Source organism: Pleurodeles waltl, chromosome 1_1, assembly GCF_031143425.1.
Source record: "Pleurodeles waltl isolate 20211129_DDA chromosome 1_1, aPleWal1.hap1.20221129, whole genome shotgun sequence".
NCBI lineage: Eukaryota > Metazoa > Chordata > Amphibia > Caudata > Salamandridae > Pleurodeles > Pleurodeles waltl.
In genome coordinates, this window is record NC_090436.1 from 439,265,174 (window position 1) to 439,277,195 (window position 12,022).

The 12,022-nt window shown below is 43.3% G+C and overlaps 1 protein-coding gene across 1 annotated transcript in view; it reads right to left on the bottom strand.

The window, feature by feature from the left end:
- The window catches only part of MARVELD2 (MARVEL domain containing 2), a 199,243-nt gene that overhangs the window by 40,370 nt on the left and 146,851 nt on the right, over window positions 1-12,022 (bottom strand). The window contains exon 5 of the mRNA XM_069224393.1: window positions 6,250-6,421. Within this exon, the coding sequence (XP_069080494.1) occupies window positions 6,250-6,421 (172 nt within the window). The remainder of the gene's footprint in view (window positions 1-6,249; window positions 6,422-12,022) is intronic.

Consider the following 12,022-nt stretch of genomic DNA (forward strand, 5'->3'; position numbering starts at 1 on the left):
CTGCCAACCAGCAAGGGTGTCCAGCAAAGGGGGAGGTAGTAAGGGGACCCTCGCGCTCTGCCCCCCCCTTGCTCTCACCAGTCTCACACCATGTTTCCGCCTGGATATCCTGAGGCCCCCAAGTCCCAAAGGGGCCCTGATGTACAGTGAGCCGATACCGAGTCATGAGCCCCTGCTGGCCCAAAGAGACACTCCACTGGGGTGGGGATATCACTAGGAAAGTAGACAAGAGGCCTCAATCAGCAGCCAGGGTCAGCCAATCCCTGGTCAGAGCCCCAGAAGAGTACAGCAAACCCCCTCTGTGGTGGAGGAGGGAGCAGTGGACAAGAAGGAACACTCCTCGTCTCCGCAGCACTGATCACCGGAGTCCCAACATGCAATGCAGGGAGGGGGGTTGCCATTCCATGCTGGCTCCCGATGCAGTTAACCCTGGCACCCTGGGGGCAAGGTAGGCAGTGGGCACCCAGATTGCTGGGCACCCAGATTGCCTCTTCATCGCTGTAACAAGGAGGTTGAAAATCCCTGCCAGGGCTGGACCATGTATAGTTTTAGGCCCCATCGTCCAGATGCACAGCCTCTGTTTAGCAGAGGTCCATGGCATCATCTGAGCCTCAAGCAGCTTCTGACAGATCCCCCAGGACTTCCAGGCTGCCGAGGTGTGCAGGCTGGCTGAGGTGTGGGCGTCTGGGGCGGTCCATGAGTTAGTGAGGAGCTCCCACTCAGAGAGACTTTAAGCATGGTGACTGGCTCTGCCACCCCAACAACCTAATCCTCTAGTATTGTGAACAGCACTAAGGCTTTCAGTCTAGCGGAAACTCCAGACATGGCAGACCCTCTAAAATGTCATCCTCAATGGCTCTCAAATCTTTTCAAAACTACTAGTTCCCCTTCACATTACTGGATAGTCATTCTTTTGCTAAAATGTTCCATACTTTTCGATGGTGTTGATATACAGAGAGACGGGTCCCTTCTCTCCTTGCTTATCAAGACCAGTTTAAAAGCTCCCAAACAATGCCATAATAGCGATCTATCATACTTTCTAACCCTTCTCATGCAATGCACTCTTAAACCCAGTACTGACAATCCAGCACTTCTGGGTCCTCCAGAATGGGGTAGCCTAATACTTTTTCTTAATGGCTGCCAAGATCTCTCTGCAGAAGAGAGCGAACCCTAGACAGGACAACCAAACATCCAATTTATCTCCCTTTCAACTCTCAAGCATTCAGGACTCACGTTTGGGATCATGTCATTTTGTGGAGACATAATACTAGTCGGATATTAATTTATACTGGACCTCATTATTTAGGAAGTTAATTCTACTCCTCACCATACCTTTTTATAAGTTCTCCCATGCTCCCCAAGGAATATATTTAGCCAAATAACACTCCAATTTCTGCGTGTGTGCCTATGTGGGGAAGTGGTGCAAGACTAATAGTTTCATACAATATTGAGCTCATTATTTTAGTCTGGAGAAAGAAGTGAAGAGGTTTTCAAAATGGGCTTTCTCACTGATAGATACTATCTTAATGTCAGGATGTAGCACGCAAGGACTTAACTGCCAATAATGCAGTATTTTCTCTTCTTATAATTCAAAGTCATATTTCCAGGTGTCAAATGATTAAACTGTGTCCTGTGAAAAATACATGCCAAGATTTTGCCTCTTCTCTGCTGCTTTCTCTTGAAGAGTTTCAAGTCCCATCTCCAGTGTGAAATTAAGGTTGGGACGCATCAGTGTATGTGGAGAAAGAAAGTCAAGTAAACCACATTTAAATGTTACACTGTCCCAGACTCCACGAACTGTCCTCATGGGAGTACATAAATATATGCTGGGTAACCCTGTTACATCCCAGAGCATTCAGCCTATTATTGCCATCAAGGACTCGTAGCTGGGTTGCCTGGCAACCGTTTACATTTTGGGCATGCTTGTCCACCTTCAGAATGAGGTCTCTGCAGGAGCATTGGTGAAGTTTTTAATTGGGATCAGCTCCAAAGAGATAAATTGTTCTTATTCAACTATACATTATTGGTATTCTGTAAGTAACTTGTATGTTGTTGCCCCTATGTGACACTTTCTTTATGTATTATTGTGATAGAGGTGGCTTACTAAATATAATAAATCGATTATAAAACACTTGTGTTTCAATATTCCATCATTTTATTGTAAGTCATTTTTATAAAAGTTCAAATTACATTAAAAGCATTAATTCACACTTAATGCATAGAGTCCTTGTCTTGACAAGAAGGACACTCTTGTTTTGGTGTCCTTATTTGCACCACAAGGCTTTGTCTTTGATTAAATCATAGCGAATACTTCCCTTTCTTGTATTTTTTGTTTGAATATTGGAAATTCTCTTTCATATGTTATCGAGTTTTATGTAATCTCCTCATATTATACTGTTTACTCATTTCCTCCACACAAATTACTTAACTGGCGTCCTCCGAACGTAGGGTTTCCGCAAGCATCATCATCATGGTTTCCAGACACGGCAAGCATGTTGCTGTTCAAGTCCGCTAGATTGTGAATGACTCACCTGATCAGGCCTGGCGGGGACCCACTATTTCCTCTACAGGTAGCGGAAATTCCCCGGATTGTCAATGGAGCTGGCAAGGAGCCATAAGAGCAGTGCCTGTTCAACTCAGCACCATGCTGAATACATCAGTGTTATTATTTCAGTGGTAAAGTTTGTATATTCTAGAAATGCATATGTGGAGCGTGCTGATAATGTCATATTTATCATCTTACCTGGGAAAAGTGATAAATCCACAAAACATTGACACTATGCATATATATCTTTCTGCTGTAATACTTATATTGGACAACTTTAGTGTTAGTCTTTACAAAAGTAGCCCATAGAATTGTGCTTTAAGACTTGTGATACTTTTGGAGGTCTCTCAAGTATATCGAGGAATACTAGAAGACCTACTCCACACAATCAACTGTTAGTCGCTATTTTAGACAGGACACACTGCTAATGACTCATTGGCTCTTTCTAGCCATACTGCTGCCCCATATTTTAATCTGTTGGATTATACATTAGTTCTGGCGTAAAGTCTGACTTAATATCCCACCTGTTTGAGGCACAGAGATTCCAAAGTGATCATTTCCCTTACTTGTTGCAAAGCATTGTTTTCTATATTAAGGGCTACAATTTAAAGCCATGTGTGATCTCCCAAAATTATTTGAGAACTGATATAGTAACACGTTAATACATTTTAATCTGACGACACACAATTTACTGAAGAGGATTTGTCATTTTAGCAAGTTATTTGCGAATCTGCTTTATATAGGCTCATTTCATCCTCGGTATATAGTACGTCTAATTGCATTTTTTAATAAGACAGCCATAGTCAACATCAACCATGGTTTGGCAGAGCATAGGAAGAGACTAGTTAAACAACAAATTCCAATAATTGCTAAAATGTATAGGAAATAACCTATACTGAGTGTAGGAGAGAGAAAAAAAGTTTTGTAGCCTCTCAATCGGCAAGCACTTGGCAAGAGGTGATAAGAAGCAATTACAGACCACTACAGAGAACCTGGTTGTAGTAACAACATGAAAGTGTGGCATGATCCTGTAGAAACCTATTTTGGGAAAAATACAAAAATTGCACCTATCAGCACTTATCTACCTCTGGTAGTTGAAAAATACACTGGACTGTGGCAATGGTAAAAGAAAAGTAAATTATTCATGCAAAGAGCTTCAATGTACCACGACCAAACAGCATTATTTTCACATTTTTTTAGACTCAATCCGTGCATTTAGACAATGGGATAATTACTGCGGCCTTGGTTGTGGCCAACCAAGGATGGATTGCTTCCTCTATCAGTTAAAGCTTGTTCATCTTAATTCGCAAAAAAAAGGGGAATGCGATCTGCCTATCAATCACAGTTTGTAGCTCTGCTCGATGCACAATGTGTACTCTTAGCACACACTCTCCAAATAGGTTCAACGTACTGGATGGAAAATATTGAACTTATACCAACTTCTCAAACTGGATTTATGCAAGGTTCATCAATAGTGGACGATGTAAAGTTAACACATTGAAAACCAAGATTTTGGTTTGCGGGAGGGGGCAGTTAAAGTACACATGGGAAGTGCTTAGTTTCAAAATAGAAGAGGTCACATTTACAACTACTTTAAACAGGTTTCCGGTTGGGAGCACAAAAAATGGTGTTGCATGTGTGGATTGCATTTTTTTATTATATTTTGAAATGTTATTTAAAACTTTATTTGATGACTTGCTACTTCCTTTATATTTTACTTTTGTATCTTCTTCCACACTTTACTTTCCGATCTCTTGTTCTTCGCCCCTTCAAGTATTTTATTCTTTGGAATGTTGCAAATTGGAAGTTTTAAGGTTGTCAGTGGAGACAGGAGACTGCTTGAGCTCTGACTGAAGAGTGTTTGTCTCTTGGTGTTGCGGAGACAAGTGACCCAATAAAGTATATGTTTAAATTTACTTCCTTGGTTCATCCTTATATCAGTTTTCATAACAAATTTGGAGGGTGATCGTTGGTCCACTTATGCAAGCTTTCACTAGTAAGAGAGTATTAGTTGTACTATATTGTGCACCTGCAGTTTATGCTGATAGCTATTGCCGGTTACATAAGCGACATACAAACACAGTATTATATGCAATAGCTAAAATGAATGCTATTTCAGGGAAACTTCACTTTCACTGAATTCACTAAAGTACTGCTAATAATTAAGCCTCACTTATCTGGAACCCTTTAGATAAGGGAGCATGTAACGAAGAAAATCATATTGAAACTTTATGGACAACAAGTAATCTTAATGAAACATGGCTAGTCATAACACAAATAAAGGCCTCACTTCAAGGTCTTGCCTTGGTCTGGTCAAGCTGCTTATTACTAGAGCTTTAATGAAGACAGGCTTGCTTTGAAAGGGTAAAAATTGGTTCTCTCTTGACAAATCACTATGTTGAGAGATGCCTATAAAACTATCTTATACCCTCTTCCTGAAAATTAGTTTATTAAGACATTTTAGACATTAAGGTTCGTTGGCATGACTGGGAGGCTCAACTATGTCACCTTGCTTATAAAAACGTAAAACATATTCTGCATAAGTGACTAAAAACTGTAGAAACGTTAACTGAGGGACAAATGTATTGAAAATGCTACATATATGATTATCAAAGCTGATATGTCTCCAGGGATGGACTAATGGTAATTGCTTTGGAGTAATTAAATTTCTTAGAGAAGTCATACAATTATAGTATATTGGCAAAAACACTTTGCACAATTGGGTTACCTTAGAAGTGGCTAATATTATTTTAAATTCTGTTTTATAGGCCCACCTGCTAATGTAATATATAGGGGTGTTTCCTAAAACTCTAATGTAATCCTAGGGGCCATGCACTTCTCTTGTTAAAGACTGTGGTGTATTTTTCTATGTGATACAGTATAGCTTGTTTATGGTATTTATACTAATGTTATTGTATTAACTGACAGTGAAGATGAAACGAAACATTTTCTTCAGTAGCTTTAAAATCTAAACTTCTCAAATGTACTTATCTCCATCTACTTTCAAATTTAATAGTTAGGTTTCCAAACTGGCAACATATTGCAAAAGGATTTTGCGAAGGTCATGCTAAAAGTGTTTCTGTCAGTCAAAAGACTGCACTGCAAATGTCTGTGCTGGGTTTTTTTTAATTTGCTTCTTATTTTCACAGAAATGCTGCTGGAGGCAAAATCGTAATTCAGCCTTAATTTATACACTTTTAAAACTCGTTGTGGGGCTCTCAATGTACGGTTACTTGTAGCGGTCCTTAAGGAACACTCAAAGCCTAGGTTGTTACTTCAACATTGCAAAGGTTTCTAAAATTATTTTTATGAAGATGAATAAATCCCAAATCTTGATTTTTAAGAAATGGAACCTCCCGGGGACACAGAATGGTGACGACAAGGAAGAAAGACAAAAGAGGGAGGGAGAATGCTCCCATAATCAGTTTTGTCTGACAATAGTGTACTTTTTCCTTACCGTCCTAGTTCTATGTTAGCTCATGCCAAAAGCAGCAGGCTCGTCATCCCTTCTTTGCATGAAATCATGTTACAAAGTGTAAATGGGACAAGGCACTATTAAGCTGGTAGTGAATAAGTCTCAGCCATAAATGACAAATGCTTTTTGCTCACACATTCTCAGTAAATGAACATAATATCTTGAATGATTTCCTCTGCAGCAATATTGTGTTGGCAGCATGCTTAGACAGGAAAAGAATATTACTCACCATCTGGTTATCTGGGTGAAGAGGCAGCTTGCTCATCACCGAATCCAGCTCATCAAACTTTTTTAACACTGCCTGCACCTCAGCTGAAAGTTCTTTATACTCTGAAAACTGATCATTGAACACAGCCTTATAGCGATCTCGTTCTTCATCTGATCGAATTACTGGATATTTCCTATATAAAAAGAAATCACATAATTAGTATGAAGACACACAGCTATTTGTCATTTCATATTCTGAACAGTTATCTGAAGTAATAATCAAACCAATCATTAAGAGACGACCGTGGATGTTAGGGTGGATCAGTTGTCCATGTCCAAAAATGGCTTTATCTTATCTCAAAATTCAGATCTATATTGACTTTTTCCAAAAAGTTACAGAAGCCTTCAAAAATGATGCGTGGTGATGAAATTTCCAATAATACACATCAAATCATAGCCAATGTATCCTTAACCAAATTAAAGATTTTGTAACAACAAATAACACTGCAACTGTTTCTTAATAGAAAGGACTTTAAGATTTTTGTTTTGCTGCATACAGTACTAGAGTTTAGAATACAAACTAATTTTGTAACTTTCCCTCCGTCAGTTAATTTGTAGATTGACGATCGGGAAAACAGTTATCAGAACCGTTTGGGGTATCGGGGATCCCAGGGGCTACTGAGGCACGAATGTGGTGATTAATGGCATTTGTCTTTGGTGTACATGGCTCTGTCCAACCAACGCTCTGTAAACGGGGTCAGTATGCTCTTTCTGCATGACTCTCAGAGTAGCGAAGGTGAGCAGTCTAATGCTTCTCACAGAGGTAGTGTGGGTAAGCAGAGACTCAGTAGTCAAACTACAGACACCAGAATTCCCTGTCTAGCCCAGTACTAGTCTTAATTAAAAGAAAGCGCTTTAATGTGACTTCCAAACGAAATACAAAGCACATTAACGGTAGTTCAGTTACAGAGTACTTCAACTTCACCTACAGGCGTTAGTCAAGCTCCATGCCATCTAAAGTTACTTACCCCAACTCTTAGGGTGCTCCCAATACGTTTGATGACTTAGCAGCAAATAAATGGTCATAAGGCAATGCTTACAACCTGACAAGTTCACTAAGCGATCATTATCTCGAGTAATTCATAGGTATTTTTATTTGCTTTTTATATAAATTTATTTATTCACGTTTTACTTGGGTTACAAACAAAGATGTATAGCAATACATAACAGTGTCATTGGTGGAGACACAAGTTTACCGTTTGTGGCTGTAAAACCCTTATTATGTGTGACAAAGTACAAACAACTCTGGTCCATAAGTCTGTCAACCACCACCAGTCGCAAGTCAAACACAGAAATCTTGCTTAGGACTGACCACATCTACTACAACTGGAAGAAGAGCCAGGGTATATTTTGGAGAGTATGAGAGGAGTCAAAAAGGTTTGAATCAAGTAGTTAAACTGTATGAATTTAAAGTGGGCGAGGGGTGACACAAAGCTGATCCGCACACAGGGTTTTTGCCACTCTGAGTCAGTCAGGGCCTCCCCACATTCTGCGCTCCATCTCCCTCTTGCACCTAATGCGTTGCCCCCTCCCCACCCCACTCCCTTCTGCAAGCAAGGCCACATGCAGGTGCGTGATGAGGCACTGGAAGCGTATCACGTCCCTCAATTTCTGTAATACCTTATGCTTCCTTAGTGTGCTCGGAAACGTGGTCCAGACACGCCAGGCTGCATGTGCCAGGTAAGCGTACTGCAGAAACTGACCTTGGCGAATTCCAACTCGCTCTCGGGCTTCGTCAAACATGACGAACCTTTTATTGGCATAAAAGTCTCCCACCATCTTACAATGCTCGATTGCCCTGGTTCATAGAAGGGCAAAGAAAGATCTGACTATCTATATTGCAAGATTCGAGACAGGGAGCCGCAAGCAAAACCACTGCCACTACTCTATGTTACACACTGCCCATCAGGAGCAGAAAGAAGGGAAAAGAATCAGGGGCCATGTTCCCCATGATAAGACCTCTTGAAGTGTGTAGGTTTGCACCAGGAGGGACTTTCACCAGTTCAGCTCTGGCTAACCACTGCACTGCATGCTTGAGTTGCGATGCCGAGTAGTATAGATAAGGGTCTGGCAGGTCAAGACCACCACTCCGCCAACAGAGAATGTGTGTCCAGTTGCACTAGACTTCTACTACCTGTACAATCCAGGGAGCCCAACAATGTGTCCAGCTGTGCAAAGGTCACGGGAGGGATTGGGCATATCTCGTTCTACAGCACAGAGACAGTGCAGCAGGAAAATCATTTTCACCACAGAGATTTTCCCCATTAAGGGGAGCGGAGCACCTTCCAGAATTCAGTCAATCGGGCCAGCCTATCCACCGTGCTCTCTATATTGCTTTCATGTCCCATGCTACCCAAATCTCTAAATATCAAAAAGCTTCTAAGCTGCTGTGAGAATTCCGGGTCACCCCACGCTAGTCCAACCAGGGAAACAATCTGGACTTTGCTCTGTTAGTGTGTAACTCCGAAACTACAGCAAACTTGCTCAATTCCTCCAACAACAATGGGACTGACTGTTCAAGGTCCTGCAGGTATATTAGTGCATCATCGGGATACAGAGACACTACATGTGGACTGCCACCATATGGACTTCGCCGGATCAAGCATGGCACGGATCGCTCTCACCAACAGCCCCATTACAAGGGCAAATAATACAGGGGATAGAGGACAACCCTGCTTTGAGCCAGTTCCTAGGGTGATTTATAGGCTAGCTGATTCAGTTTCTGTGTGGAAGAGTTCACTGCAGCAAAAGTTAACATCTGAATGGCAGGCAGACAATAAAGGCACAGTGTATTTGTCTTTCTATCTCATGCACTGTTTTATCAATTTCAGCAGCAACACTGCTTGGTGCAGCACCGGATGGTGCACTAGCACAATTGGTGTCTTTGTCTGTGCCACGGGACAAGAGATGGCAGCCTCACTCCTTACTTGGATCGTTAGAAATCAACAGTGCAGCACGTCTGCTTGACAGATGCTCATCTTAAGTAGCAGGAGTCTCTCCAGGAAATGGAGCAGGAGTACCTGGCATCCAGGTGACCCCCCAAACTTGGGTCAGCACCAGTTGCATTCCCAATGTAAGTCAGCTTTTCCAGGTGCTCCTCATGCCAATAACATGTCTGGGCTTCTTCTCCTGGACAGTCGCTCTTCCTGCAGAGTCAGGCACTCTCCTTCCTTTTCTGGCATGGCCACAATGTGTGAATACTTTCCATCTGTTATCAACCTTCCTAAAGCGGCAAAATCAGAGAAAGACCAAACGGCAAGCCCTGCCATGAAATGTCCTCACACTCAATAACAGAAACTGCTTACTGAACCCCTCTCCTCCACCATCTACTAAACAGCAATGTTCAGACACGAATAATCAGCAACCCCTACTAAAAAGGACCTCTATTCTAATGTAAGCCTTGTGTCCATGCTCTATCACTTCAGTGTCTGGACCTCTACACACCAGCTTCTCGATTGGAGATAAAACACATTGACTGTCTCCAAAAAGGATCCCACTAGACCCTCCAACAAGGCCAGAAAAGAATTTTGTTCCATCTGGCGTTTCTCCAGTGGGCTGAAACCCTTAGATGCCAGATTTGAAAAAACAGTGCTGCTCCTGGAACCTGTGCAACTTTTACAAGCCCCTCCAAGGATAAATGTAGGAGGGTGCTTCAAGAGAGAGAGAGAGAGAGAGAGAGAATGGATAGATGGAAAGAGAAACTGCACAAGGAGATGAAGGGAGCAGGGATGGGTCTGAGCACTTTTGATGGGGCTGCTTTAGGTTCCACAGTCCAGCCATGCCATCCAATCAGACTCTCATTATCACAACGAATCTTATCATCATATGTTTCACGCGCAACAAGAACACTGAAGATTGCATTGGTCAGGGTGTTACACCCACCCACTTTACACTAACAACCGAGGACATGAGTCCTATGTCAGCAAAAAGGGCACCCATGGCATGGTGTGACTCTCCAGTTCATAGAACAGGTTCTGGACCTGAAATTCACCTAGTCCTCAGTGCACATGCTAGATGTGTTCAAGTGGTAGTTCATAGCTATGATGTGTGTAGTAAGTTCAGGAGTCACCACTTTGTCAAATGACTTTGCTTACGAAAACTAATTTTGTCATGGTTTGAAATTTTGAAGGTTTTCTGGAAGTTCAATTTCTTAAGGAATGGACTAAACCTGTACCAAATTTAAAGTAATCGCACCCCAACTATGGAAGATAAACAGCTCCTTCGAGTCCGCCACCTTCCCGGAGAGCTGGAACCATGCCGAGATCAACGCCCTCCTCAAAAAACCCAAGGCGGACCCAAAGGACCTCAAGAACTCCCGGCCTATCTCCCTGCTCCCCTTCTCAGCAAAAATCATAAAGAAGGCTGTCAACAGACAACTAACCCACTTCCTCAAGGAGAACTGCACCCTGGACCCTTCCCAATCTGGATTCCGCAGCAACCACAGTACAGAAACTGCTCTCATAGCCGCCACCGACTACATCAGGACCATACAGGACAACGGTGAAACCGTGGCTCTCATCCTCCTGGACCTCTCAGCCGCGTTCGACACCGTCTGCCACCACACCCTACGCTCACGCCTCAGCAATGCAGGAATCCGCGGCAGAGCCCTGGACAGGGTCACCTCCTATCTCACTGAGTCCGCCTCCCCTCATTCCGCTCAGAAGCCACCAAAATCATCTGCGGTGTAACCCAGGGTTTGTCCCTCAGCCTGACCCTCTTCAACATTTACATGGCCCCGCTCGCTTACACCGCCCGATCCCACAACCTCAACATCATCTCATACGCCGACGACACCCAGCTGATCGTCTCCCTCACCAAGGACTCTGCCAAGACCAACCTCCATGAAGGAATGACGACCATCGCCAAATGGATGAAGAGTAGCTGCCTCAAACTCAATTCCAACAAGACAGAAGTCCTCATCTTTGGCTCCACCCCCTAAGCATGGGATGACCCCTGGTGGCCTGCCACTCTCGGAGCCGCTCCAACTCCCACCGACCATGCACGCAACCTAGGATTCATATTGGACTACTCATTATCCATGACCCAGCAAGCTAACGCCATCTCCTCCGCATGCTCCGAAAGATCTACAAAAGGATACCCACCGAAACCAGAAGAAGAGTCAGTCAAGCCCTCGTAAGCAGCAAACTGGACTACGGCAATGCCCTCTATGCAAGAACCACGGCCAAACTCCAGAAGAGGCAGCAAAGCATCCAGAACCTTTGCACAGCTCATCCTGGACATCCCCCACCACTGCCACATCATAGACCACCTGAGAAACCTGCACTGGCTCCCAGTCAACAAGAGAATCACCTTCAAACTCCTCACCCACGTTCACAAAGCACTGCACAACACCAGACCAGAATACCTCAACAGACAGCTCTCCTTCTACACCCTGACCCGGCATCTCCGCTCTGCCGACCTCACCCTTGCAACCATCCCACGCATCCACAGAACTGCAACCAGCGATAGATCATTCTTGCACCTCGCCGCCAAAACATGGAACACTCTTCCAACTGACCTGCGCCAGACCAAAGACCTCTTTAACTTCAGGAAACTTCTCAAGTCCTGGCTGTTCGAGCAGTAGCAGCACCTCCCCCCTTCTTCTCCCCACTTCCCCTCAGCACCTTGAGACCATCACAGGTGAGTAGTGCGCTTTACAAATTCATGACTGATTGAAAGTAATTGGAAAAGTGCTTTCACAACGTTCCAGTGCCCGGTCTAGCACCAATGAGAGC